Source organism: Phaethon aethereus, assembly GCF_964289735.1.
Source record: "Phaethon aethereus genome assembly, chromosome: 21".
Taxonomy (NCBI): Eukaryota; Metazoa; Chordata; class Aves; order Phaethontiformes; family Phaethontidae; genus Phaethon; species Phaethon aethereus.
This window is the reverse complement of record NC_138597.1, coordinates 1,379,091-1,407,013: the sequence shown is the minus strand read 5'-3', so window position 1 is coordinate 1,407,013 and position 27,923 is coordinate 1,379,091. Positions and strand designations below refer to the sequence as shown.

Sequence of the window (27,923 nt, the reverse complement as noted above, 5' to 3'; positions counted from 1 at the left end):
GAGGAAACGTCGAACTTTATTACGGAGATACCTCGACAGTGCCCTTTAAAAAAAAAAAAGTCTGGAAGTGGTACGCTATTTCCTGCTACTAATAGGCAACGGGGAGAGATCCCTTCTAGGAGCTGACGTAAAAAAAAAATAATAATAATTATTAGTGCATTCCTGAAAAACGAGGAGAGGGGGGGAAAAAAAAAGAATAACCAAACCTCTTCCCATGGGAAACACGCCACCCACCCACGTGCCCTTCGCCGTCTCGGGCGAAAGAGCTCCTGGCAGTCGCGGACCGGAGGAAAAGATGTTATCAAAAGTCATTAAAATACCCCACTTTTCTTAAAATTAAAAAAAAAAAACACAAAACAAACCAAACAACCCAACAGAAGCCACAGTTCACAAAGACCAGGTGGTTGTTTTAAAGATCATCAAACGTTTGGAAGTGAAGGCGAGCGGCTGAAAAGCCGGCGAGGGCGGCGGCTCCCCGGCCCCTCCGCGACGGAAGGCGTTTGGAGGCAGAGCACAGCTTACATTTTGGGTTAAATAGACGAAGTTTTGTGATTTGTGTGGGGTTTTTTTTTTTTTTCTGAAAGAGCTAGACATTCCTCACAAGTAACAATTTCTTTACTTCCATGCTGTACTGAAAGAGTAATAGCGGATCAAAGACGGGATTATCTGTGAGCAGGTTACGCCGAAGAGTTACTCGAGAGCAGATCGAGGTGGTTTTGATCTACCGGATGACAAACCGCTGTCGGACAGAGGAGCGCGGCGCGGCGTCGAGTCGGAACACGCGGGAACGCCTCCGTCGCCCTCGCCTGTAAACACGATACGCTCTCACTGCTGCTAAACTTTCCAACCTTCCTGTTTGCTTTATTAAATATAAAACCGGGAACGTTCTCTCGAAGGCAGGATGTCCTTCAGTGCAATCTGCTTTGACATAAGGCATTTTTTTCGGGGGGGAGGCAGTCGTTTCAGAATGCCTTCTGGAAGAGTCAAAGAGTTCAGTCCTGTATCTTTTCCTTTTTTTTTTTTTTTTTCCTTTTTTTCTTTTTTTTTTTCTTTTTCTTTTTTTTTCTTCCTTTTTTGTTTTCTTTTAATGCCCTACCATGTCAAAATCCTCTTCCCTTCTGGTCACTCCTCTGTTGCCAACGCTTGGAAAACCATCAGTGGCCAAGTAAACCAGTCCCTGAGGAGGAAAATAAAAAAAACCACACAAGCCCGAAAGATGACGGTGTTTACGGGATGGGGATGAAGTTAGCGTGGGCTTAGGTAAAGGCAGAGGGAAAACCCCAAGCCCCCAGACTCACCTTTAAATCCTTCTTCAGGCATACAAACTGGGGATGGAAAGAAAAAAAGGCACGGCGTTAGAAATCTCCTGACAGCCTTCTCCAAAGGGATCTTCTGTCCTTTTATCCTTATTTTCCTTTAGCGGAACCTCCCGTTGACCGCGCCAACGTCTTTTATTTTCAACCTTCCCAACCCAAATCCACCACAGTCCTTGGCCGCCGATATCCTCCCAAAATCACGGTGGTGAGGTGCTTTCCCCAAATCCCAAAACTCTCCGGGCGTCCCCCCTGCCCCTCACCTTGCATAACGTCGTCCATCGCCGCGTAATCCGCAATCGGTTCGTCAGCCTGGAAAATAAAGCGGAGCAGGGGATTAACGAGGAAGGAACTTCGTTTGGAAGTTCACAGCCCCAATCGGTGCAGGGCGCTGCTCTGGCAGGGAGCGGGGAACAGGTCATTTGGGAACAGGAGGGGAGGGCTCGCTCCCTAATTAAGGTAGATTTTGGGCTGGCACGTGCACAGCTCAGCAGCAAAGGCCGGCTAATAAATGCTCTTTAGAAAAATAGAGGGTTTTCCTAATCCCAGAAGGAGCTCCAGGAGGATTTCGTTAAATTAGGCTACCGAGCGGCCATGTCTAGCGCGCAGCCGTTTTCACCTGCACCGCAACGCGTTTCTCTCTGGTTGTACAAAAATCCGTTCGACTCTCCGCTTCGTTTGACTTTATTTTAGCGGCCACGCTCTCTCACCGTTACCTTTAATAAAATGACGGACTCGGGGATGACTCCCAGGCTGCCGAGCGTTGCGGTGTCATCGCTCAGTATCTTCCCGTCGATGGACAAATTCTGGTCGAAGGGAGCAACTGAAAATGCATGCATGATCTGTGCCAACACAATGAGACACGCTGACTTTGTGCGGAGGGGAAAAAAAAAAAAAAACCATACCTCTGAGCTACCCAAAACCACCGCGTCTAGAAGAGCGACACGCGCCTTTCGACGCCATGGGGGATTTTACGATCTTTCCCTCCATCCCCTCCCAGCCGCGCGCTCCGAATTTTGCGTTTTCTTACTCGAGATGACTCATTCCTCAGAGGAAAAACACCTTACCTGTATTTTCAGCTCTTTCAGAGTCTGATTAGCAGAAACAAGCAGCGCTTTCTCCCCCCTGACCTTCCGGTGCCGGGTGCTTCGCCTGATGCCTTGCTTTTGGTAAGTGACGTAGCTCTGGTGCGAGATTTTCTGGCGCTTCGCGCCACCGTTGGTCTGGAAACAAGAGGCAAAAAAAAAACCCAAACAAATGAGGAGCCCAAGTTTGGGATTCGTGGCACAACCTCCCCTTACCCCGGCCTGCGTTTCGGGCGAGTCGGTCATGCGAGGGAAGGCACGCAGCGCTGAAGAGCCCCTTTGAAAGCGAACCGCCGCATGCAAGTATCGAGAGGACCAAAGGACTTGCCTTGAAACCTCGGTTCCTGCTTCTAGCGCTAGCACGGGGTGGATTACCCACCAATATTTGCTCTCTCCAAAAACAAAGCAATGGTGTGGTACGACCATTAACACACAAAAAAATGACAATTTAGGATGCTGCTGTTTTCGCCTGCTAGCGGTAAACAGAAGAGGAGGGCTATCCCATCATGCTGACTCAAGAGGATGATGCAAAAACCAAGGAACCTGGCGTTATTTTTGATCTCTACCTGGTTAAAATCTGGGTCTTGCTCCCCCTCTGGCTTGTTTTCCTCCCTTTCCTCTTCAGCTTCTGAGCTGCTCACGTTCAGCTCTGGAGCAGCGTCCTTCATTACCTGAAGTCATAAAAATCATTCTCCGTAACTAACCCGAGAGCGTCAACCCAGACCGTCGCATCACGGCAAAGGGCTTGCAGAGACTTCCAGGACGCCACCTCGATCCCACGAACCGAGGCAGCGCAGGAATAACCCAGGGATCTGCTCCGCATGCTCTGCAAAGGCTTCTCCACCCCTCCCCAGCTGCATCGAACCATGCGGGGGGACTCGGGGCGAAGCAGCTTCTCCATGGAACTGCAGGTGCTTCCTGCGGCTCAGGACCTACCCTCCTCCCTAGGCAAAGGGAAAAAGTCTCCAGGGGTCTGGACTGATTCCTTTCCCATTAGCTGGCTGCTTCTCTGTTCATTTAAGTGTCTTATGAAAGCCCTAACACGGAGAAAGGAATATTATCTGTAAATTAGACACTTATCCATCCCTGCAGCAGCCCGACAGAGGCACTCAGCACCATTATTTACAGCTCTGGAGGTTGTAAGTAAATGAAACCTAAATAATTTACACAAACATATGAATAAAAAGGACGTTTAGTTCTGTGTAAGTCACTCCAAGAGGGATGGATCTGCCGGAGGTGAATTCACAGCCACACTTCGGCTGGAGCTGGGGTTTGCAGGAACCCAGGAGACCGGCACGTTCTCCATCCTGGATGCCTGAGAGCTCGCTTCTCCGTCAATGTATTTACAATTAACGACGCAATCGATGCAATCCCAGCTCCCAAACATCCAGCACCAACCGCAGCCTCCCCAGAGCCCTCTGGATTCCAGCAGTGCCGCCCTATGCCGATTTCCTACGCCCGTGGCTTCCCTCTTGCAGCATCAGCCAAAGGAGGTACCCGGGGGTTGCGGAGGGGGGAAGAACTGGGGCTCGGAAACGTTCCCCGACTTTGCAAATCAAAACGGGCAGGGAAGGAAGCAGCGACTTCCAGTGCCGCCATCCGCAATCCTCGCCGGCAGGCAGGGCCGCCGCGCTGCTGGCGGGCATCACTGCCGCGCCGCACCTCGTCCAGGCTGCCCTGCGAATGAGGGCTCTCGCAGGCAAGCTCTCACCCCCATCTCTCTGACTCCAGCTGCTCGGCGAAGAATAGCTGCCTGTTTTTTGCCAGCCCCACGTGTGAGCACGGTCCAGTCCAGCGCCAGGGGGAAAAGAAAAAAAAAAAAAAAAAAAAAGAAACCCACAACAAAACCAACGCTCCTCTGCACCAGAGCCAAGAGACGGCCTGAAAACCCGGAGCTGACGGCTCAAGACCGTGCTGCGTGCTCTGCATCTTGCAACCAAGGCAGAAACCTGTCCAGCCTCCGGCGCCCTGCAGTCCTCCGGGCTCCAGCTCCTCCCTTAGATGGCCAGGGAGGTGGAAATCAAAAAAATCCACCCACCCCACGCTGCAAAGGTGCAGGGAACACCTTTATCTGGCCTTGCCCACGAGCCTTCGCTTCCTCCTTAAAGCATAAAACAAGCCCCAAGGAGGAAGACTTCCTGTAACCCACTTTCGGGCACCCGGAGAGCCAATTCTAGACCTGATACTGATCCCTCAAGACACCAGTGAAGCAGAGACATAATCGACAGCTTCGTAGAGATGGTTTTCAAGACCCCCTAAGTTCACTGCTACTCCATCAGCATGGAGGTTGAAGAGCTCATTTCTGTCTAGTAATAAATGTCACTTGAGCAACCAAGAAAGGAAATGACAAATATTGGAGGGGGAGAACAGGTAGAGCCTGATAACACGATCACGAAGGCAGAAACTGTTACAAGATCACCTAAAATAACCAAAGTTGGAAACATCCGTGAAGATACCTGACAACGCCAAGGGTTCAGTTTGGCGAAAGGAAGCCTCGAGGAGACCAAATTTTCAGAGCAGCTACAAGCCAGAGTTTTCCCATTTGCTATTTTTGCCAAAGCGATAGCTTCCACGAGCCGCAGAGAGCAGCCCTGCCTCCCACCACCACCACAGGCCACCCAGCATCGCCGCCGGCCGGTCCCAGCCCCGCGGGCACGCAGCAGGCTGCGATAGCCGTCTCACCGCCACGTTCGGATGGTTATTTGGGCACTTGGCGCGGCTTCCGTTAAATGAAAGGGAGCCAAGGTGAACAAGGAGCGAGGGAGAGAGCTCGTACCTTTTTATTATCCACCACTTTATGGATGTAGATGGTTGCTTGGGTGTACTCACGCAAGTCCCGCTGCTGCTGGCATAACAGCCCTTCTCTGCACTCTGGACAGAGTTCTGAGGAGGCACAAGGGGAAAATGCATTTAATTGCTTCAGCTCCTTGGAGACACCCGCCCAACGCCTCTCACCGCTAGCCCAGAGCGGCTCACGTAACCAGGGGCATCTGCCAAGCTGAGGATCCCCTTAGATCTGACTCTTTATCCGAAAAAGAGCCATTTCCCAAGGAGCTGGCACCAATTAGCAAAAGAATAAGAGCGCAAGAACAGCAGCAGAAGATTCACTCACGGGGCTCAGAGACGTAAAGCGTGCTCTCCGGGTCCGCCCCGGCAGCCTGCGTTCGGGTGATCTTGATGACATGATCCACGACGAAGAGTTTTTGAATCCTCTCCCACTCGCTGGGCCATATTAGAGCTATACTGTGCAAAGGAACAAGAACGTGCTTTATGACATGGAAAAGCCAAGCCCCGAGCTTCTGAACAGCCTCCCCCTTTTCTTTTTAGTCTGTTAAGGAAAGAAAAGCTGCAAAATAAAATCCCTAACTCCAGCTACATGGGAGGGCCTGTACGCCCAAGATAACAGGGAAACAGTAGCGTGTTATTAGTGACGCTGTGCTGCTCCAGTCATGCCGGAGGGAGGATGGAGGAGGAGTGGAAGATCTGCTACTTTTAGTTCTGCATCGCTGCAGAAGCAATGCTACGGAGCATGAACTCCAGCCCAGCGTCCAGCGCTTCGGGGGCAAGTCTCACACAAAGCAAATCGTAAGGAAGCTGGATGCTTCTACGCCCTGGTCAAGTTCAGGGTAGTTTATTGTTAGGAGCTAGCCAAGCTGAAGTAAGCTCTCTCTTTTTTTTTTTTTTTCTTCCTCCTGACCCAGCATCCTTTGACAATTTAGGTCCTGCTCCGCACGAAGGCTAAGGCGGGCCCGAGAAAGCGCCCGTGTCAGTTTTGCCCAAGGGAAAGCATTTGCTCCTCGTGATGCCGCAGCTCAGCGAGCCCCCGGGAACGTTCCCCGAGGCTCACGAGAGACAAAGGCACCCGGCAAAGGCAGACGCCTGAAGAGAAGAAACTCACAGTTTGGAGTCTTCTTTGGTCATGGAAGCGTAGGTGAACATGAGCCCCCCGTGGGGGCAGAGCAGAGCGCTGTTTCCTACCGAGGAAACGGGGCTGCATCGCGTCGGCCTCCTGCGCGGGAAAAGGAAAGCTGTTTGCAGAGCCTGGTCGGGTTATTTCACAAAAACCACAACTCCGCAGGCAGCCAAGAAGAAATGGCAGGTGAATATTTACAGAAGGCATTCCAACAGGGAGTATTAAACTACTACCGACGAGGAAATCAGATCTGCGTTCCTGCGCGTCGCAAAATTACTCTCCTATCTAGCAGAGATTTCCATCTCCTACCACCAGCAGCCCGGGGAAAAGGATTGAGTGGTGACCTTTACCTAGGACACAGCTCCAGACAGACGAAAAAACTAATCAGGTTACTATCTAATCTGACCATCCGGTTAAGACACTGTAAACAAGGAAATTCGGTTTCTTACAACGTATTACAACCGATACGAGGCCGACAAAAATCATCTTCCTTGTTTCCACAAAGGCAAACCACAGGTACCTACACGCCACGCCGAAATTCAAAAGCAAAATCATTATCTACAGCCCCCGCTCCACCAAAGGAATAAAAAGCACCAAAAACCTCAAGCCAAGTTACCTGACAAATTTCCTCCATTCTTCTACAAAGAACTGCGAAACGATATACAGCTCATCTGTCTCCTGGAGGTGAAAAGAGGGACAAGAAAAGAAAAAAAAGGATCTTTTTTTAATTAATCCAACAAAAGAGAAGCGATGACTGTTCAGCTTTTTCTGCAGCGCTCATTCTCTTCAAGACCTCAACATTCTTACCATGACAACTCCATCCAAGCGTGCCGGGAAAGCCAACTAAAATAATTTGGGATCAAGTACTGAGCACTTACATTACTAATCTTGTGTTTATTACAAAGTTAATTCAGCTTTAGATCCAATTACCTTTAATTCACAGCAGGAAACAGTCATTTCCCCTGGAGCAGCTAAGACTCCCCCAGCACCGTGTTTTCTCTCGCTGGGTACTTGGGGTCTAAAGTGCCTTCGCATCCCCACGGGTGTGGGGTGAGACCACCCCAACCTGCCTCATCTGCTTCACCCTTCAAAATCCCGAAATTTCTCCTTTCGGCAACAGCAGGGACTCAAAACCGTGGCCGTGCACCCTCACGAGGCAGCAGTTTTAGGATAAACCGTTGTGTTCCTGCCCGAAACGATTTGCCGTGGGACAGTCTGCTCCTGGACAAGAAACCACTGAGATCCTAAGAGCTGGGTGACAAAATAGTTTCCGTGCTCACCTATCCTCACCACCTTCCCTAACGCAGATTTAAGACCTCACTCCACCTTTCTGCAAGAAAATCCAGCACATCTGAGGAACATAGATTTTTTTTTTTTTTAATCTCCCTTCATCTCCTCTAGATTAAACCACTCCGCTTATTTTCTTCCCTGAACCTCAATTGTTTTGGATCAGGAAAACCCACAAAGCTTGAGGGAAGGATGCTCAGCTCCTTTTTATCATGCTCCCTTGGGAACTTCAAAGGGAGCAGAGGACATAGCCTCGCTGCCTGGAGACACCCTCCTATTTTGAGCTGACCCACGGTGACGGGCTCCAGCTTGCCATCACCTACTCCAGCTCCAAAAGCATCCCCAACCAGACACGACACCGCTGGCAGGACCTGGCAGCTCTCCAGCCCAGCACGGAGCGTCTCCCATTTAAACCCTTTTGGGGCTCCCCGGTTCCGAGACACGGATCCGTCTTGACCTCGGTATTTATTCACGGCTGGAGAAGGCACCCGAGAGCGGCAGGCTGCCCTCAGACGTAGGAGCGACCGAGGCAGACACCTGCCAAAGCAGCTTGGCAGGATCGAAGAGTCAATCGTTAATCGGCGCCGCCAGACGTCCAGGAGCCACGGCACGGAGCCAACAGCTTGTGCCATTTCTTTTGAGCCGCCTCGAAGGCCCAAAGGAAAGTCCTGGAGAGCTGCACGCTTGTACCGGGGAGAAGCCGGTATGAGAGGTCTTGCACAACCGTCGCTTCAGCATTTAGGGAAGCTCCCCCTGAGCTCTCGGGACGTAGGAATATGCCAGAACACGCAGGAATTTTGTCCGACCAGCAGCAAAAGCCTGGCCTGCATGGGAAGGCGGACGGAGGGCGGTGGAAAAGCCACCTCCAGCGGCATGGCCGCACCGTTCCGGTCCCCCTACGGCTGGATGTAACCGCAGCAGCGATGCTGTCGCTGCTCATCTGACTCCGGGCCAGCGGCAGCTACGCTGGCACACGAGCCGTTCTCGGGAATCTTTAGCGGGGCTTTGCGCCAGCACAGCTAATCAGGGGAAATCACACCTCGGCACAACACACGTGGAGGCTCGGCTGGCACAGGCTTCCCAGCGCAGGCGCGGTCTCACTCGGACCGAGCGAATGATTTCCAGGCAGTCTCTCTCGCAGGTGAAATCAATTTTTGTTTAGGAGAGGGATAAAAGCTAATAAAAACCGCCCTCAAGCCCCGCTACATTCCCCTCATCGCCCTCCTTCCCGTACCTGAGGCCAGCTGCCCAGGCAAGGTCTGCATTTATCATGAAAGAGGTTCTGGAGAGAAGTCTTCTGCTCGCTGGCCATCATCTTATGCAGAGCTTCGTTCTCCTCCCCTTCGCGCTCCAAAATCTGCACGAACACAGTTAATTACACCACAGCTTCAGCTGCTCGCTGCGATTAAAAGGTGACATTACTTTTCCTCCACCGCACTGGGTCGTTAAAAAGGAAAGCAGAAATATGACCGTGTATTTACACTCAACAAAAGGGTAACGTTATTCGGCGTTCGAATACCTTGCACTGGGAACAGCACTCTCTGTTATTTGGGAATTCAGGGGCCTTTGGAAAATATTGCTTGAGTTTCTCCCAGGCTTCCTTCGAAACCACCCTTCGCTCGTTTTCGGATATGCACAGGTCACCTGCAGAGAGAGAGCCAAGAGAAAGGCTTTGCTCTTGACGCGCTCAGTGATGTTTTGCAGCCCTAACTAGATTTAAGAGATTACAGAGTATAAATGCGGGGAAAAATATTCATGCACTTATCGGCCAACACCATGTCAGCAAAAAAAAGCGCAACTAATACGCAAAGTCACCTTCAACTTCTTTGTCATCTCCTTATTTGGACAGGAAAAAAAATAACATGACTTTAATTCATCTAAATGTCCTTTAGATTTCAAAGCTCACGAACCCAAGCAGCTGATCAAATACCAGCGGCGGTAAAAAGATGCTCGGAAAAGCAAGGACAAGCCAAAGAGGGCACAGGGCTACTGTTTTCTGGTCTTGGCTGTCCACAGCTGCATTTTCGTGGCTGCAGGCCAACGCCGTGTCCCGTCAAACAGGAGCCAGGTGCTTTCCACACCTTTGAAAAATGACGTTATCGCTGTGTAACGTCAGACGGCTTCACGTGCCCGACTCGGGTACCTCAAAATTCGGAAGGACGGATGTTACACCCTCGATCTGCTCTAGGGAATAAGTGGGGTGTGAAGATACGAAGCGCGACCCGACATGTACGCACGACAACACGCGCTCCGGCGAACAAACACGGCTTGGGAAAACTGGAGAGGGCGAGGGCTCGGGGATCCGACCGGCCGCCCGCTTGCGGGCTTGGTGATCACCGAGGGGAAAACACAACCGCATCTCCCTGCGAGACGGTGGCTGGGAAGTCGAGGCACGGCTGCGCTCCACACCGTCACGGCGAGAAGCAAGAGGAACAGCCGTTGCAACCGCGAGATGCAAACCAGATTCGGATGCGGCACAGGAATATTCATGCCTCAACGCGTATTTCGCCAGCAAGAGGGAAGCAAAACAGCAACTGCGAAGTCGTGGCGCTGAGCGGTGCCCAGGAAAGGCCACGATACCTTATTATCTGTTTTTTCTACAGCCTGAAGAGCTACAGAAAGAAGAGGAGGAGAAAAGGCTCCTTCCTCCCCGCCCTCCGGTAGCTCTTTAACATTACAAGCAGCTCCTCAGCCCCACGGACCCGTCAGCCTTCCTCGCTCCAGCCAAGCCTGGATTTCTGCCAGCGCCGAAGGGAAAAAATAGCAACTCTCCCCTCCTGCTTTTCCTCTAATAAACAAAGGTCGGGCTGGACTGCTTCGATGCAGCACTTGGCCACTTGTTCTTCATCAAACATGACCAAGTGGCCCAGCTTTACCATATGAGGAGGCAGGACCAGGCTGCTTTCCAGAGCCAGCGAGGGGAGAAAAAAAAAAAAAAGAGACGAGCTTGTACAAATAAGTGCCTTGACACCGCATGATTAATGAAAACAGATTAATACGTCGAGCGAAAGAGGTGGAAAAAAATCAGATCTGGGTGTGCGGGGAACAAGTGCTTTGCCATCTGGAAGAAGATGATCCTAACCACTGCTGACCCCGCTTCCCCCTCCCACCCTTCAGGGACACGTTTTGGGCACGGACATCAAAGAAGTCTTAACTTGGTATCTGGAAAAAATTATTCGCTGGGGTCGGGCGGCTACCGGAGAGCGAGAAATTGCAGCAAAGATGCAAAGGAGCTTCTTAAGGGAACGCCCGGGTGGCATTTCTGGAGGCCAGCCAGACCTCACGGATAAAGCGCTGGCTTTTCCAGAGCCTACCACGAAGGCAGGAACTTCCTCCACGGCAAAATTAAGGCTGTAGGACCGAGACTACAGATTTGCTGATACACTCCAGAGGGAAATTTTAAAGGTGGAAAGGTTATTTTCTGTGAGTAATCGGAGCTTAGCTCGAGACGATGAAATCTGGCCTGCCAGTGGCCCCCGTATTTAATATTATTTATTCTGATATGACCCAAAGTCACAGATCAACTAGCGATTTACCAGCATAATATTTTCAAAGGCCTATTGGCCTATTTTTACCATGTCTGGCTACATTAAAGGTTTCATCACCGCACTGCATGCTTTTATTCAACAGCAGCAGCCTCGCGGCAACGGGAAATATGACGTTAAAGGCTCTGAAAAAACGGCTAACGCCATGACAAAGCGCTTAAACACTCTGCTTTAAAACGAGGCTTTATCAAGCCATTACTCTACATCCTTGATTAGCCTTGATGACAGGAGGTGTGTTGCTAATTTATGGCATGTTTCTTTCTTACTAGGAAGAAGATCGAGCATCCCTGGCAGGGAAATTGATGCCTCCGAACAGGAGCTTGCTAGAACAGTTATGTCTGGGAACGACATACAAGCTTAAAAAAAAAAGTGAGATTTAAACAACAGCGTAGCCAAGGGTGTAGCTAATGAACCATCACTTTGCAAAACAACTCACATCGGGTCAAAACCTTATGTAAACAGACACCAAAGCACAGCAGGTTGGTAAATCGATACCCTTAGCGGTCCCAGCCGCCCGCAGATCAGCCCGTTTCTACAGTTGTTAGGCAAGTGCTCCCGTTTTCACGTAAATCGAGAGAATAAACGGATGCTCTCAGCTCCCACCTTGACTGATGTACACCACCTGTTTTTCTCCTAATACTTTCAGAGCTTCCAAGTGGCTGCAGGTCCTCGGGGCTGCCAGCACTTCGTTAGCGAGAGGAAGAGATGCTCTCTCCCGCAGCATCCAAGCGCCTCCGCCTTTACGCCCCTTTCACCGCTTTACGAAACTTGGACCGCAACGTTCAGTGCTCGCAAATAAAAGCTCGAGTGTCAAGAAAGACCAGGCAAATGAGAATTAAGCGCGTTTCTTCAGTAACTGCTCGTGTTGGAGTAAAGGCTACAAGGTTAATGTCTTGAGCAGTGGGCAACAACAGATATATTCAGCTCCATCCCCCGTAGAGACTTACCATGTGGGCAAACGATGTCTTCATTAAAATTTAACTCCTCTTCCTCCTCTCTCTTCTCTTCATTGGATTCATCTAATTAAAACCAAAAAGAAACAAAAACAAAAGCCAAGAAGATTGCACGGAGTTCCTCTCCCAAGGAAAGGAAAAATCTTTGGGGAAAAGGGGCACGGTTGCCTTGCAAATTGCGGCAAAACCCTTAACCCAAGGGAGACTTTGGAAGCAAATTTGTTATTCTCAAATGTCTTGGCCTCCGGGCAGGCGGGATTACAGCCTACAGGCCACGTAGGAGTGCTTTGAAGTTCGTGGAGCACAAGCCAGTCCTTTGTGAGATTACAAAGGACACGTTTGTTACGGCTAAACCACCACAGGGGTTCACTGCTCCCAAAGATCTCGGATTTTAACCTAAACACAAGTCGAGGTAAGAGCGCAGGGAGCAGAAACCTTCCTGGCAAAATATTAGTCCGCTCTTCGCCTTGAGGATACTGATCTAAACCAGATGTTGTCCGACAAACTAAGGGGGAGCCTGCCAGGGGTTCGACAAGCCCCGCGTTCACGTATAAATTCCAGCGAAGAACCGCAGCTCCATGGGCAGAAGCGCCGGCCACTGACTTGGAGCATCACAACCACAATAACGCGTTAGTAAAGAGTCTCTAACGACCTGCCTAACAAGAAAGTTGGCTTGTGAGCAATCTTAATGCACTACGGGGAGTTGGAACCTGTTGTGAAACCAAGGTCACCATCGAGGAACCGGGAGAGGTAACTCAGCGGAGGAGCGCCCTTTTCTCAACGAATGCTCGTTTACAGCAGCGCCAGTTTACAGATATTATCAGGAGGGCTGTGGTGTTCTAGGAGCCTTCACACCCAAGATCAACGCCATTAGCCCATCATCTCCACTTTCATTCAAACAAGCTTCTTGCCCTCACTTCTGAAACAAAAAGCTCAACAAAATATCGAGTTTCCAAAGCCTTAAAGAGCAGAAGGCAAATAAAAACCCCCATCTCTTCTCACAGACCCAGGATATGGGCATAGAAGAGAGTTCAAGTCATGATTTGTTTTTTCTAGGCTGCGATTTCCCAGCGCCGCTTCACCAGCTGTGCCGTTTCATCCACAGACCTTTGCAATAAACATCTTCATCCCTTCCCCAAGGTAATTTTCATGTTTCTTCCTCCCCTGCGCTCTCTCTCATTCAGATAAAAGCGGATGAAAAGATCATGTGTCTGCGGCGGTAATTTTACACAGCTTTGTAAAACCACTTATTACCTCATCTTCTTCACCGGGTACGAAGATCGCCCAGCAGTTTTGAAGCTTATCAAACAAAAAGGTCCTTAAATGAAGGAGCTTTTTATTTGATTTATTATCCTTTCCTCCCTACTCATACAAGGGAAGCAAAACAGCTACAGGAACACCCGAAGTGTCTTTTGTTAGGAGGTATCAGTCAGAGCTGGTGGGTCTCTACAGCAGCAGAACTACCTTTGTTTTGTGCATTTCCATTCATTTTTCCATTACTGTGCTCTGCATCTTCATCTTGCTCATTTAATTGCTCCAGAGCCAACTGACGCCAGCTCCGCAAGGACGCCTTTCCGACCCAAAACCCGTCGTTCCTGCAGAGAGAGAACAGTCTTGGCAACGCAAATCACAACTCCGTTCTCTTTCGGAGCCCAAACAGTAAAATCTTTAGGAAAAAGCTATTTAAGCACTTCTAAAAAATCTCTGACACTGTTTGAAAGCGTCAGGACTTACGTACCCCTTGACTGTTATCTTCAGCAAGTTCGTAACGGTTTTGTAGTCTTCGTTTAACTGGTTTTTCAGTCGCAGGATTCGACACCTTTCTACCACGCAGTCCTTGCAAAGTGCTTTGACTGGGGTGGGGGAAAAAAGAAACACAATTTATTGTACAATTTATTGCACACGTGGCTGAGCTTCTTGCTGGTTTGAACGTGCTCAGACAGGTAGGTACCGACTATCCTGCCTCAGGACTGGAGATTTCACGTGTAAACGGGGAGATTCCTGGGGTTACTGCCAGATCAGGCCACATTTGAAGCTTAAATAAGCGTAAAATGCTTCAGATGAGGTGTGATCTGTTCCGCTAGCTTCACAGCTCTCCGCCGCTGGTATCAACAGTTGGCAGTTACAGCTGCGAGCCACGTCACGCCACCACACAGCCACGGGAGTCAACAGGCACGACGGCTTAGGCATATGCAAGCAAAAAAGAGCCTGTATCACGGAACTTTGCAAGCTAAACCCAGAAAAAAAAAAAATCCCCTCCCGCAAAGCCACACTGGACCAACAGGAGCGGAAACCCTACAGCTGGGCGTATATTTTCGTCTGTGAGCAAGCAGGTCGCATCCAGGGCAGCAAGCTGGAGAACGCAGCGCAGCCGATCCATCCCTCCCAGCCGTACCGAACGAGAAAACCTGCAGGGGATCTTCCAGTAGACTAATAAACATTGGCCTGGTTTTTTTGGGGTGTTGGGTTTTGTTTTTTTTTTTTTTTTTTTTTTTTAATTTTTTTGACAAAGGCTGCCTGCGTCACAGCAGTTTGTGCCGGTTGCGTTTCTTCCCTACAAGCTCCTAGCAGGAGCTGAGCTAATTTGGTCCCAGTGTGAGTTATTGAGCTCCTTTATAAAAGAAACTAAGCCTGGGGCTCGATTGAGGGACACCCAAAGACTGTAGGGGCTGGGCTGACCTCAAAAATCAAAACGCGTGACAGATGTGTGCAACACAAGCACATAAGCTAACAGGTACGAGCTTCCCTCAGCTGAGGCAGCTTGGGACAGGCTAGAGGTGAAAGATGGTACATGATTTTCTTGGCCCGCGTACATCCCCGCCGCTCCGGAGCGCGGGCTGCTGGCAAGAGGCAGCACAGATCCGCACGCTCTGCGAGGCTCTGCCCACGCAGGATCTGTAGGTGCTGCAGGCACGGAAAATCGTTCCGAAGCGTCTGGGGGGGTTGCATGTGAGAGTTTTGTTATTTTCTAGAATCAACTTCATAAAACTATCCAAGCATTACGTTTTTCTAACCTAAATGCACCACTGCTTTCTCAGAAATTCCTCCACGCACGGGTCTTCCTCGACAAAGCAGAACTCAGGTCTGAAACGGACCCTGTGATCAAGACTAACTGCATTTGTTTGAATGCTAATGTAATTAAGCGATATTAAAAATAAGTCACCTGGAAATAACAGCGCAGCACGAAAGCTAGGCGCAGAAATAAAGTTATGATGACAAAGGATGGCTCAAAATGGGGCTGGGACCAGAACAAGGCTCTAAAACATGTTCAGGACACGAGAACGTGACTTCGAGGGGGTTTTCTAGCCCGACACCTTACCGTTCAGCCGTGGCCCTCCTCCGTATCTCCTGTAGAAGAAATCAGCCACGTACTCCGATATCCTCTTCATAATGGATATTTTATCCGGATGGAGTTTGCCGTGTGAGCACAGGCAGGCTGTGTTATCTATAGGTTTTGGAGGAGTAGACTCATCCAGCCATTTCTGCAGCCATTCGAGAGAGATGAAGTCGTACGGGGAACCTGGGCGGGGAAAAAAAAAAACACAAAGAGAAACAAGCCCGTACGTGTCAGCGAACACACGATACAGCAGATGGTATTTTATAATTACTCTGATACTCAACGGTACTTTTAAAAATTAACAGGCTACAGCTGTTGATTAAATCTCTGCGGTACAAGTTTTCAAACATCCGATGCAGCTTCCCCCGTCCAATTCTCATCTCGGTATCGCAGATTTAGAAGGCAGGAGCTACGTGAAATTAAGACGCGCAAGAACAGGCGGTCATTTTGAATTTGAGCCATCGATACGAAACAGCGGAGGGCTCCACGTGGGAAAGGGAGTGCTTTCAGAGTGCTAAACCTTTAGGGAGTGCTTACTGGAGAGTAGTCGAGGAAAGGGAACGGTTTTCCCATCGTCCATCGAGGGACAAATATAATATTTCAATTACGATCATCCATTAAAGGCTCTTTCTACAACAGAGCGAGCTCATCACGGTAAATTGAAAAATAAAAGGCAACAATATCAAAGAGACGAGGTCAGCATTCGCCTCGTCCCTTCAGGACCCAAAATTTCAGTGTTACTCTGGGCTGCTCTTAAAATGCGTGCGTGTTTTCTCGCCCAGTCGTAAGATTTACAGTGCAAACAAACTTGCTCAAATTTTTTAGCGCGAGCATGTTTTGATGTTTTGGTTTTTTTTTTAAACAGAGCAGCAGGCTCGCCCTTGTTTGCTAAGGGAGAAGCACCTCACACAAAGCCAAGGTTCAGGAGTGGGTCAGCAACTGTATGAGCAGTGAAATAGGTTTGGGTGAAAGCCCTGTATCTCGATACCGAGCCCCAGTATCGATGCGGAAACCCTTCTGCGAGCCGATTGGGAAATTAGGAAGAAATCAAACCCATTCTGTGCTGACACGAGGAAGGCAGCTCCGAAGCCGAGGGGAAACGTAACTGTTAGTTACATTCAATCAAACACACACAAATCCTTAATGGCTCATACACAGAAACAACAGAGAAGCTGCAGGAAAAGACTTTGCCTTCCAGTTCGCGCTGGATCTTTGCGAAGCCGGGCTTCAAACCCTCCCTCCTCTGCAGGATAAATCAGCAGTATTTTCATCTTACGCAACGCCATCAGAGATACACAGCCACGACCTCCAGAGAATTGCAATGCTGTCAGAAACGGTTTGCTAGTTTGGGATGAAAGCTGCCTCCCCCGGAAAATACATTTTTCTGGGGCAGGCTACACAAAGCTGGCAGAAAACGTGTCTGCACAGCTGCAGAGAAAAGTCCCGAGTTCCTGCGGGACGGGACCCGGAGCAGCTCTGGGATAACGCTGCCTCCAGCTGCGCTGGCAAGCCGCGGTGCCCAGCAGCAGGTAGTGGGTGCCCTCAGGGCAGTACTTCAGGCCCTGCCATCTTCAAACTGGGGCAGAGGAGCTTTACCTGCGCCTGTAAAAAAGGCCTTTTTGAAATTTATTCCTCTGTCGTGTTAGAAGTGCCGAGAGCAAACTATTCTGTTTCTGCTAAGGGGAGGAGGAAAACACACCGGAGTTGCTGCTCCCTTTTAATGGTGACTCACGGCAGATTCATACCCCCACCACAACTTTGATTTAAAGGTGACATTTTAACAGCGCTCAGACTTGCGGGAGCTTGGCAAGATGAGCTGCGACACTCTCCTGTTCATGAGCGGAGCGCCCGTTGTCTGCAAACCCGGCTTCAAAAATTGGAGAGGCAGACGTTTACAGGAGCCAAGGAGTCTGCTGTTTGGTTACTCGAGTCTCGCTGCTGGTTCTGAGCATCGAGCAACCAATATTAAAAGCTAAAAAACAAATTGTCTAACGGGCTACACAATTAAATACATTTTAAAGTCTTTAACTACAAACTTCCTGGAGCTGAGAGAAATTCCCCACACTGGATGGACAGAGCAGGTGCCCTTACACGTGGTTTTGAGGGAGTCAGGAGAGAAAAACAAGGAGGGGAATAAAAATCTTTAGGCGCAGACATGCTAAGGCAACAAGACACAAGGAGTGGCCGGAAAGGATTAACCCCAGTCATTCGTCGGACAGACTACGAAGCTTAGACACGGGGCTTCGACGCACTGGTGGGGATGAATCAAATCATTTCCTGCCGAAGGCCAGGCATTCTCGTACCCTGTTCCCTGCTGATTAATTCGGATCAACAGCTCCCAAACTTGACGTGAGCTGGCAATTTGAGTCTGGCCAGTAATTTTGCCTCGACGCTACTAATCGCTAACGAGACGAGCTGCTCACCAGGCAGAAGAAAACAGTCACAATGCATGGAAGCAGGCAGGAGACTGAGTGACGGGGAAGGAGCAAGAGGGAATTAGTGACGCCAGAGGCCATAAGAATGAGCAAAAAAGGAGAAAAATAGGTTAAGGCAGAAAAACAAGAGAGGGAGAGCAAACCCTAACCGTGCACACATCAACAACAGCCAGCCATCGCTCTCCTCTTCTGAGAGGGCTACACAGCTAATGCCTTCCAGCGAAGCGTTCAGGCCACAGGAGCGAGTAGTGGGTTAGTTACAAAACATTGCTAATCTTAACAAAGGTCTACTACGAAATACTATCACAATAGCTTACAGACCAGCTTCAGCGGGTAACCTTTTGTAGAGCTCCTTCACCTCTTCGTGTTTGATTTTGCCTCTGGCCACGCTCTGTTTGCGCATCTCAGCCATTTCGTTGCACCACTCCTCAAACTTGCAGTTATCGCGCTCTACCAGCTCCTGCAGAAAAGCTGTTGGGAAAGAAGCAAAAGCAGTCATTTCAAGGAAAAATGCCAATTATGTTAATTATCGATCGGTTATCTGGGGATAACAAGCAAGTCTAAAAATTCCCCCCACACACGAGGTCTCTCCAAAAGCCGAGAGCACGGATGTTGCGCTCTCCAATATTTATGGTTGTAGATGATTAAACGTAACTATCCCGCGCGATACAATGCCGCCCAAGAAAATAATTTACTCGGGGTTGGTTGCTGCGTTAAGAGCAATCCTTTGCTTGCTAACGAGCCTACGCCGAGCGCTGGCAAGCACACGAAGCGCAACGGGGGTTTGGCGAGAGGCTGCAGAGCCGGAGCACGGCAGGACGCTTTGCTGCCCGCTTCAATCCCTCCCTGCTATTCCTCTGGCTCCAGCCATTTCTCTGCCTCCCGCTGAGAGCGGCTCCTCTGTGCTGCCAAGGACCCGTCATTCCCAGGACAGAAGCAAGAGCTTTTCACCCTGTGGATACACCTGAAAGCCCGTCCCGACGTGCCGCCCCAGGGCTACGCGCGATCTCGGCAAGAGGAGTCGAGCACGTTGCAAACCCAAGGGCAAAAAAATGCCCTCGGGAGATGGGAGATAAGCCGGGACAGATCCTGGCGTTGACAGAACGGTGAGGGAAATGGGAATTTTTGCTGTCACCGACGGAAAAAACCCAAACCAACCAAACCTCAGCAGGGAAAAAAAGAAGATAAAACACTTCCCTCGCAGAGCTGGTGTAGGGGAGGGGGAAAGCGCTGCTTATCTGAAGCTTTTTCCTATTTAGCAGGATTTTGAAGAACTAAAATATTTCCAGAAAGGTTAACGCTCGTGCGGCCAGAGAGCACAATATCCACCTTAGGAGAACACACAGTATTAAAAAACAACCAGCTTGACCCCCTTGAGGTCAGAGCCAAGTTATGTCTCTCCACTGTCCCGGAAAAGCCGCTTTTAACAGCATCAAAGCAAAATGCCTCAAATTTACAGTTGCATGAAACCTCGCCGCAACCGCATGGCTCGACTGCTGCCCTTCGCTCCCCGTTCCTTGGCAGGCTTCCACGTGAAACAAAGGCAACCGCGGGGCTGCGCAGGAATTTGGAGCTGGGTGGAGAGGCTTTTGCCGAGTTATTGTTTTGGGCAGAGGGGTAGGAGGAAAGGGAGCGCAAGAGAGCTCAGGAAACAGACCGAAAATGCCGATCTGAGGCAGGAATTAGCAGTAATTCCCAAAACTGCGTGGCTCCAAGGGGGGGGGTTTAGCGGTGGTGGGGCTGGAAAAGGTTTAGTGCTGTTATTGGGGGGGGGGGGGGGGAGAAAAAAGCCGTATGATTTACCCCCTCCGCATCCAGAGAACCTGAACAAGCAGCAGAGGTCCGAAGGGGACACGCCACCTCCCCCGTCCGCGCTCCGCAGAACACACCTCCATCCCCATCAGCACCAGGGGCCTAATTAACGTTTCTAATCGAGTAGCACGCAAACGCGAAGCGTCATTAAATCCACAGGCCAAACCTACAGGGATTTCTGCCACCCCCAGTAATTCTAAAGCAAGACACGAACGCGCTCATACAAAACTCCTGTTAAGGGCTTGTATCCTCTTATTTTCACGCCGTTTATTCTCACCACAGCAAAGATTAAGCACTCGCAGAAGAAACCTGACATCTGTCAGGATTATTCACCTCCAGCACAGCACATGCACTGCCGATGACATTTAACCACGCTGTTCTCCCTCGCCTTCAGGAACCCGAGCGCTTCCTGCGGGATCCCGGCTGCAAATCCCAATGCTCCCGCCGCCGCACGCGGCTCTCCCAGTGGGATGATCTCCTCCTAACCCCTTCCCGTCTTGTCTTGCTGGTTAAGATAGCGAGGTCTGAGCAGGGACAGGGGTGGGATCATCGGGCTACTATTACTTAAGTGCTAGGAGAGCCCAGGGGTTTCACTGGCCGTGACAGCAAGCTGCCATATGGCACCTTTGGGGGCTCACGGACAGCGGTGACAAAAGGGGCTTCAACCAAAACCGCGACTCCCGGCCCGCCTGGAGCACCGCAGGACGAGATGGAGAGGCCAAGCTCTCTTACCTGGTACTTCGATTGTCAGAGATTTCTCCCGGGTTTGCAGCCTGTACACCAGCATGTAGGCGTTGCGCGAGCAGTGAGTCCCCTTCCCGCACTTGGGCTTCCGAGTCTGGGATTTAGAAGGTTCCGCTGCAGTACGGAAGGCAAAAGATAATAAACACACAGGCTCGCTCACCGATTCTCCATTAATGGGACGAGTTTGCCACCTAGCTGGCTTCCCTCTCCCCGCTGCGCCCTGCCAGGCCTTTTTGCCAACAACTGGGCTTGGCATGAGCAGAAATTGTATCCCAAAGCGAGACCCAAATCCCTCCAGCATTTCTGGAGGCAGGGTAATTCAAAGGGACTAAAATTAGGAGCCTGCTCTGAACTGCCCTGTACAAGAGTCTCTCCTCTCTCCCCAGTTAAATCTCATTGAGCCAGAAGCAGCTCTTGCCAAAACACCCTTTCTCCCCTCTGCCTCTTGTTCTGGTGTCCTCACACCAAAGAAGAGAGGCAAATCCTCAGGGAAGAAAATCTTATTTACAGGTGATTGTGTATACGAAAACACACGCGCCCTTCTGCGCGGCGACAAAGCTTTCAGGGAGCGAACGGCCAGGGAAACGGTCATTTCGGAGCAGCTGGTGGTGCGACGTAAACTCGTGTTGCAAGAGCTGTCGTTTCCAGCCAGACTGCCAGGCAAGGACAAAAACACTTATCTACAGCTGCAGCTTCAAAAAAAAAAAAAAAATCAATCAGGTTTTTTTTGTTTAAAAAAAAAAAAAAGAAACAAGCCTCCGTAGGTCAAACTCTAAATGGAACACTGAAATACTGAGAAAAGTGTCTGTCTTTCTGAAATTCTGGAAAAATTCACGTGCCTTTCCCACCACATCGTCCGGGGGACTTCCCAGACTCTCTTTATTTGCATTTTCTCCAAATATTTTCTAAATTGTTCCCATCTGCTCGGCCGGGCCACAGGACTCTCCCCACAGCAGACCTCTGCTTTACGTTACCGACCCTCTTCCGCTGTTGCACGCGTTTGTAACGAAGAAGAGTCTCGGTTTTGCTTGGAGTAAGCAAATAACATCAGCACTTTATAAATATATTAAGGCTCACAGCCTACAGAGGCCTCTAAACATGCTTTACTTATTTTATTCAAGCAGCCTTGTATTTCAGCAAGAATACTTACTTGCGGTGAAGCATAAACCTTCACAAGATCGAGGCCACAGCGGTTTATTTGCATCTTATTTTACTACGCTGGGTAACTCGTGAGGTTAAGGAGGGCTGAGCAGCTCTCATTTCCTTTCGGGGCTTATTTTTCTGTCTTACACCACTAGATGTCTAGCCAGCTTCACAATTTGCTTGCAAGCGAGCGGCAGTCAAACATTAACAGGATGACAAAGCTGCTCCGGTGGCAGCCAGCATTTATGCACGTCGTGATGAAATGCAAGAAGATGTTTACTAGCAAGAGAGCTGAAAATAAAGCGGCATCATACAGATGCACGCACGGACGGAAATGGGAGAGGGAGGCTACTGCCCCATGCCTGCTCGAGGGCGTGCTCAGCCTGACGTGGCTTTACAACAAACTAAGGGAGCAAATAAATCTGAGGGTGTCTTTTCATGAAGCTGTTACTTAAGGATGCCTTTAAAAAAAAGGCAGAATTTCATGAAGTCCAGTTGCAGCAAAGCATGAGCGTCCTGGCGGGCCAGTGTTTCTCAGAACGGATTGCTTACATTCTAAGTGAAATTTCCAGCATTAACTTCCCTGTTTCCCAATACTGCAAAGTGTCCTGCGCTAAGGAACACTGATCGACTGCAAATCCGAGCACTCAAAACGCCAATTTAACGTTGAACCGCCCCTATACGTCAGCTGCAGACCAAGAAACCCGCAGGTCCAGCCTCAGCCCAAGCTCTCCAAGAAATCAAGACCCTGTCCTGCCCAGGGAACACGGTTATCTGGGCAGCACCAGGACACCGGCACAAGACGAGCCGACGACGGTAGGCCAGAATAGCGCAAAGGAAAAGTAAAGAGTGCAAAGTAAAAAGGCAGTTTTGGCTTCCAAGCCATTATTTGGCTCAAGGGTTTGTTTTTTTTTTTTTTAACGGAGACTCTTTACTGCCACCAAGTAAAACACCTCAGTGGAAATAAAAACATTACTTTCAGTTTCCTTAACGCGTTCTGTCGTTATCTGTTCCTAAGCCTCCTTTCGTACAGCGGCCAAGGAAGCAGCAACTTGCCTGTTTCATGCTGATAGGCAACTGCTGCCCAAGTTACCAGCGTCTTATCTGCCACGCGGCAGCCCAAAGAAATACTAGCATAGGGGAACTGATCACGAGGTGTGTGCGAACACTCACACGGGGCTGAAAGGAAGAAAATCTGGCTGCGATTAATAGAATTGCCGTTTCACACGTTACTCCTAAGATGCACACGTAGGAGCACTTTTGTTTTAAGAGTAACAGGGCCTCCACGAATTCAGCCTCCGTGCTTTTGGTGAAAAAGAGTTATTTTAAAAGGGCACTCACAACTTAAAGGTTTTACCTAGATCTTCCTCAATCCCCAACTGCAGTTTCTTCCCCTCCATCTTTTCTATGTCTTCATCGTTAAACTTGTACCACTCGCCCGTCTGCGGATCCTTCACGTGGGCGATGTAGTGCCCGGAGTACGCGCTCACGCCTCGGTGTATGAGGACGGCACTAAGTTCATACACGTAGACACCATCTGCAAGGAAAGCGGCAGTTAGGCAGCGCTGCGGATGAAAGAGCGCAGATCTTTTCTTTCCTAGCATTTAAGGTTTTTGCAAGACGGCGGACAAAGATTGCACTTGAACCTGCATCTCTCCAAGACCTCTCTGAGCAGGTCGTGGCTTCCACAACCCACTTAGCGAAGCAGTTATTTGAAACGCGGGCTTCAAACAACTCTTGACGTAATTTTCCATCAAAAAGAGGATTCGGAGCAGATCTCTTGTCTGCCGAGGGGCGGTGGGTACTATTAACGAAACACAGCGTACAAAACTCACTTTTTTGTTCCATAAAAGGCTCCATGTCAAGGAGCTCGGAGAAGCCGATGTAGGTGTTCAGCTTTTTCTTATGGCCAGTTTGTCTGTGTGGAGGCAAAGCTTTGGTTCAGGGGACGGCAGTAACAGTTCACAACTCAAAACACCTCCCCTTGAAACTCCTTGAGCATCCCCAGAGCAGCTCACGCACACACTCAAGCCTCAATCTCTCAAATCAACACAGAAAGAGCAGAGCTGATGATTTTCCAAAGAGCTTCCATGCAACCCAGGGCGTTCCCGCTTCTACGGCACGCTCTCCGGGGTGAGGCTTACCTGTCAAACACGAAACGCATCAGCTGCAGGTTGAGTGTGCAGGGAAGGCTCAGCAGCCTGATCTTCCTCGTGGCGTTCTGCTTACTCTGGCAAGTTTCGCAAAAATAACGATTGTCCCCTTCTAATTTTTCTTCCTGAGCAGGGAGGGGAGGCAGAAAGAAAGGTCTAGAGAACAGGTTACCACTGAAAAGCCAACCAGTCCAAGCCACTCAACAGCTGGAGACTGAAAAGCACGGTAGTTATTTTAACTATTTGCATCTCTACCCAGCTGCTTTCCAAAAATCATCTCTTGGTTAGAAACACACACTAATAAATGCACTTTACAGCACGGCCATAGGAGGCTGCTCTCACTTTCAGGAAAATTTTTAGACCGAATCAAGCCCTGTTCTCAGGTTGCTTGCAAGACTGTCAGGTTTGCTCTCCACTTGACTGAGTTGGCTTATACCAATGAGAGCTATGGAAAAAGAAAATAATTAAATCACCCTTTTACGAGCTCACGTGGACCAAGTTAATGTAAAGCCACATTTTAGCCTGGAAACTACAATCCTCTTGTGCTCAGCCAAACGAGCATCACCTTGTGAGAGTTATTGGCTACACCTAAGTAGATCCAATGGCAGGATTAGGCCAGAGGAGAACCCCAACTGCCCTAAACAAGGTCACCGAGTTGTTTCATTTGAAGGAGGAGCAGACAAACTTGAAGTTCACCGTTTCAGGATTTTAACGCATGTAGACAAACCAGTCTTTTTTCATAGCAGACCTTCCGCAAGCGGAGCGACCGGTTTGCTGAGCGCATCAGCGAAGCCGCTGCCCAACAGCCAGACAGCTCAGGTACAGAGTCACATTTCAGGTTAGTTCTGCCCTAAATATTTTTAGTTGAACCCACACTTCGAACCTTTAACATGCTGGATCTTAACTTAAGATCTAGACAAATTTTCAAGTCGAATTAAGGGCACTCGCAGCTGTTCCCGCAGCTATTCCCAGCCCTTGCTAGTATTTTTGAGAGCACATTTTAGAGTGGGAATGTCTCCTGTTGCTATGCAGATGAGCACCGATATAGAAAACACAAAAAGCAGCCATTGTCCCGGTGCTATCCATGACAAAGCACGCAGGGACTCTTTGTCAGACTTCGGGGGATGTTTCCCCAACTTTGCTGGGGAAAGTATTTTAATTAAACATGTGACTTTCAAGTGCTCTTTAAATTCGGAACATGCGCATGTGCTACGCTCAGGTCAGGAGCCACTCCTTGCTTGCACGACTCAATCCTCATTGTCTGGGTCACGTGCATCTCACCGAGACAACCGTCTCTTCGCTCCGATACTGACCTCAAAGGCTGTTAATTAAAGAAAGGAATTAAAACACCTTGCTAACAATAGCAGGACTCAAAAACCAACGAGCTCATACCTTAAGAAATTCTGTTATACAGTCTGTCAACTGCTTGTGCCCTTGGATGTTTAACTCCAGCTCATAAAATTTAGACACGAGTTTGGACTCCCTGCCACACTGGTTGCAGCTAGGATTAAAAAAAAAAAAAAAAAAAAAAGAGATAAAAACAGATGAGGACAGTCCACTGGTTCATGTGTCTGAACTCCCCAGCCACTAGTAAAATATTCCTTGAGCTATAAAACCAGGAGCAAAAGTTAAGCCAGAATTGATGTGGTTCACACCTCTACACCACAACAACTCTGCAAGGTGTAAACAGGATAATAGCATCTATCAGGAAAAACAGGAGCACCTGCTTACAACTCATTTAAGCCATTTTAGATCATTTTTGAGGTGAAATCCCCAGCTCTGAGAACACAGGAATGAAAATAAGACACCCAAGCACTCTGTTTTCTGGCTGCGGGACTTTACGTTCCATTAACTCACTCGCAGGTTTAATTGGTAACTTTTCATTACGGGATTAAAAGCAGCTGGTGAACTGCAACACCACTGTGCGGACAGAATCAGGAAAACTAAAAGCAAAAAACCTCTTACAAAATATTTCGGCAGAAGCCTACCTGCCCCAGCCATTAGGAGGGATCTTTCCCTCTCAACTTCCTCTGAAATATTTAAATATTTACAGAAAGTTTCTTCCCAAAGACCAAATACTTACACTGTGACATAGGCGTACTCTCCACAAAACTGCTTTTGCACTATGTTTCGAACATCTGGGTTTTTTTGTTTGGATAAAGTATCTTCCAGCAGCGACATGAACAGCTTTGAGAACTCCTGGGCATCCTAGAAGAGGAAGCCGAGCCCGTTAACAATGCGCCCCAGCACAAAGCCCAATCACAACCTTGTCACTAATTTACTGCAAATTACCCGGAGCCCTACACACAGGCTGCACAGAGGCTCCGGCGTGCACCGAATAGAAAAAAAGACCAGTCGGGAGAACTAAAGAAAAAGAGGAATTTGTCTAAAAGGAGCGTGAGGCCCCCAGCGTGAGATCGCGGCGTGAGTTAACCTGGCTCCCGGCCAGCCGCGCCGGGTGGTTTGACTTGTGCCCCGCTCCTCACAGGGCTCTGGAAGGAAAAAACAAAAAACCTCCTGCAGAGCTTTCCATCCCGTTACCGCTCCTTCTTCAAAGCTTGGCACGCAATACAAGCTGTCCCCGCTTGCGTTATAGGTGAGAATTAAAATGAAAAACACCCCAAAAATGAGATTCATCCCCTCCTGTAAGGCTCAGGAGTTTCCCCGCTCTAATCTTGGAGCCTTCCCCTCCCACGCTGGCTCTCCATTGCTCTCCCCTTCCAAAAACAAACAGGCTTTGGCCTCTTCCCGGCTGTCCTTCAGCATCACCGGGCAGTAGTGACCTCTCCCTTCCCTCCCACATCCTCCCAAGGAAACGCAGGCCAGCACTCAGGCTCTTCCTCCAGCAAGCTCCCTCTTACTTCTCAAAGCGTAGTTTCAAGCCATACCCTCTTCAGCTTCGGCGAGAGCCCCACAGGACCCGTCTGCGGCGCCCACCCCTCTCCAACCCTGCTTTCTCTGCCCCACACGCTCGCGCTGGGACCTTGGCTGCCTCCCGGCGACCCGACCAAATGTCGCCTCCCCCTGCGAGGGCCCTTCAACCTCTGCTGAACTACCCACCTGGGAGGAGCAGCCCATAAAGCACCTGGAAAAGACCCTCACGGAAGCTTCGGCTCCCACCCAGCACAGTGCTGGGGTCAATCAGGTGCTAACAACACTCCCCGTCCCCATCCCACCGCTCCCTGGGCTCCTCCTGATCATGGACGGGAAGGGCCCGGAGCACTGCTTCCCCCTTTGCGTTTGTACCGAGCAGCAGAACCCGGCTCAGAGATGCTAAAATAACATCAAAGGGCGGTTTCACGCTGCTTTGAAGAAGGTAATTACTCGAGGGGCACGCCACAAACCTACCTGCTGCTGTCCCGTGTCCAAGCCCAGTGCTTTGACAAAGCCAGAGGGATCGATGTATCGCCTTTTGCTGTTCTGCAGCAAGGCAAACAAGTACTGCAGGTGTTCACAAATGGTCTGAGGCTCATAGTCTATTAAAACAACAAGTTGCACAAGTTACAGCAAGTAACTCAAGGCTAGAGATTAACTGTTCCAAGTAATGCGCTTGTTCTTTCTTTGTAAGGGTAAACGTAATGATTAGAAATTATACGGATTTTAAAAGCGGTTTGAAATTATCGTGAAAACCGAAGTGGTTCACGTCAGTGATGACAGCGAAGTCCCAGCGTGGGCCAAGTATCATAGAATCACCAACTCATTTAGGTTGGAAAAGACCCTTAAGATCATCGAGTCCAACCGTAAATATCCCGCAGGGCCTAGCGCGAACTGTGAGCGAACAGTTTAAGCAGCGTGCGCCGATTGCCCCGTAGCGACAGCTTGTTTTTTTCTTTTTTTCACCCTAAACAGTGAAACATCATTTATAAATACCACAAAAACAGGAACACAAGGAATCAGGCGGCTGCCCTGACCCAGAGTGCACCTATAGCACCATACCATACATAAACGTATGTCTCCCAAGGTCATCGCATCCGCTGTGAAGGCGCTGGCAGTCTCATTTGTGTTGCAGACCTAAATTTTTGCCCTCCCATGGGATGAGTGTGGCTCCACGGTAGCACGGATCAGCCCCAACCCATGTGCTTCCAGCCCCAGCACCATCATTAAGCTGGGAACCAGTTTTGGAAGCTGCCCAGCAAGAAACAAACCCAAATCGGATGTTTCAACCAGATCAGATCACTCTGCTGAAGGATGGTTTGTTCCTAA

The 27,923-nt window shown here is 49.6% G+C and overlaps 1 protein-coding gene across 1 annotated transcript; it reads right to left on the bottom strand.

Annotated features, from left to right (window-relative positions):
• Positions 1-27,686, bottom strand: USP48 (ubiquitin specific peptidase 48; the record flags this gene model as incomplete). The annotated part of the gene is given in 25 exon segments (XM_082009208.1): positions 1-1,325; positions 1,577-1,625; positions 2,030-2,155; positions 2,381-2,536; positions 2,965-3,069; positions 5,175-5,281; positions 5,511-5,641; positions 6,297-6,407; positions 6,928-6,989; positions 8,833-8,955; positions 9,118-9,242; positions 12,091-12,162; positions 13,561-13,691; positions 13,835-13,949; positions 15,416-15,616; position 18,186; positions 18,188-18,339; positions 20,413-20,538; positions 22,925-23,104; positions 23,403-23,485; positions 23,712-23,845; positions 25,113-25,221; positions 25,804-25,928; positions 27,069-27,196; positions 27,662-27,686. Coding segments are annotated over 25 exon segments (2,757 nt in total). The 3' UTR covers positions 1-1,245.
• Between the last annotated feature and the right edge of the window lie 237 nt (positions 27,687-27,923).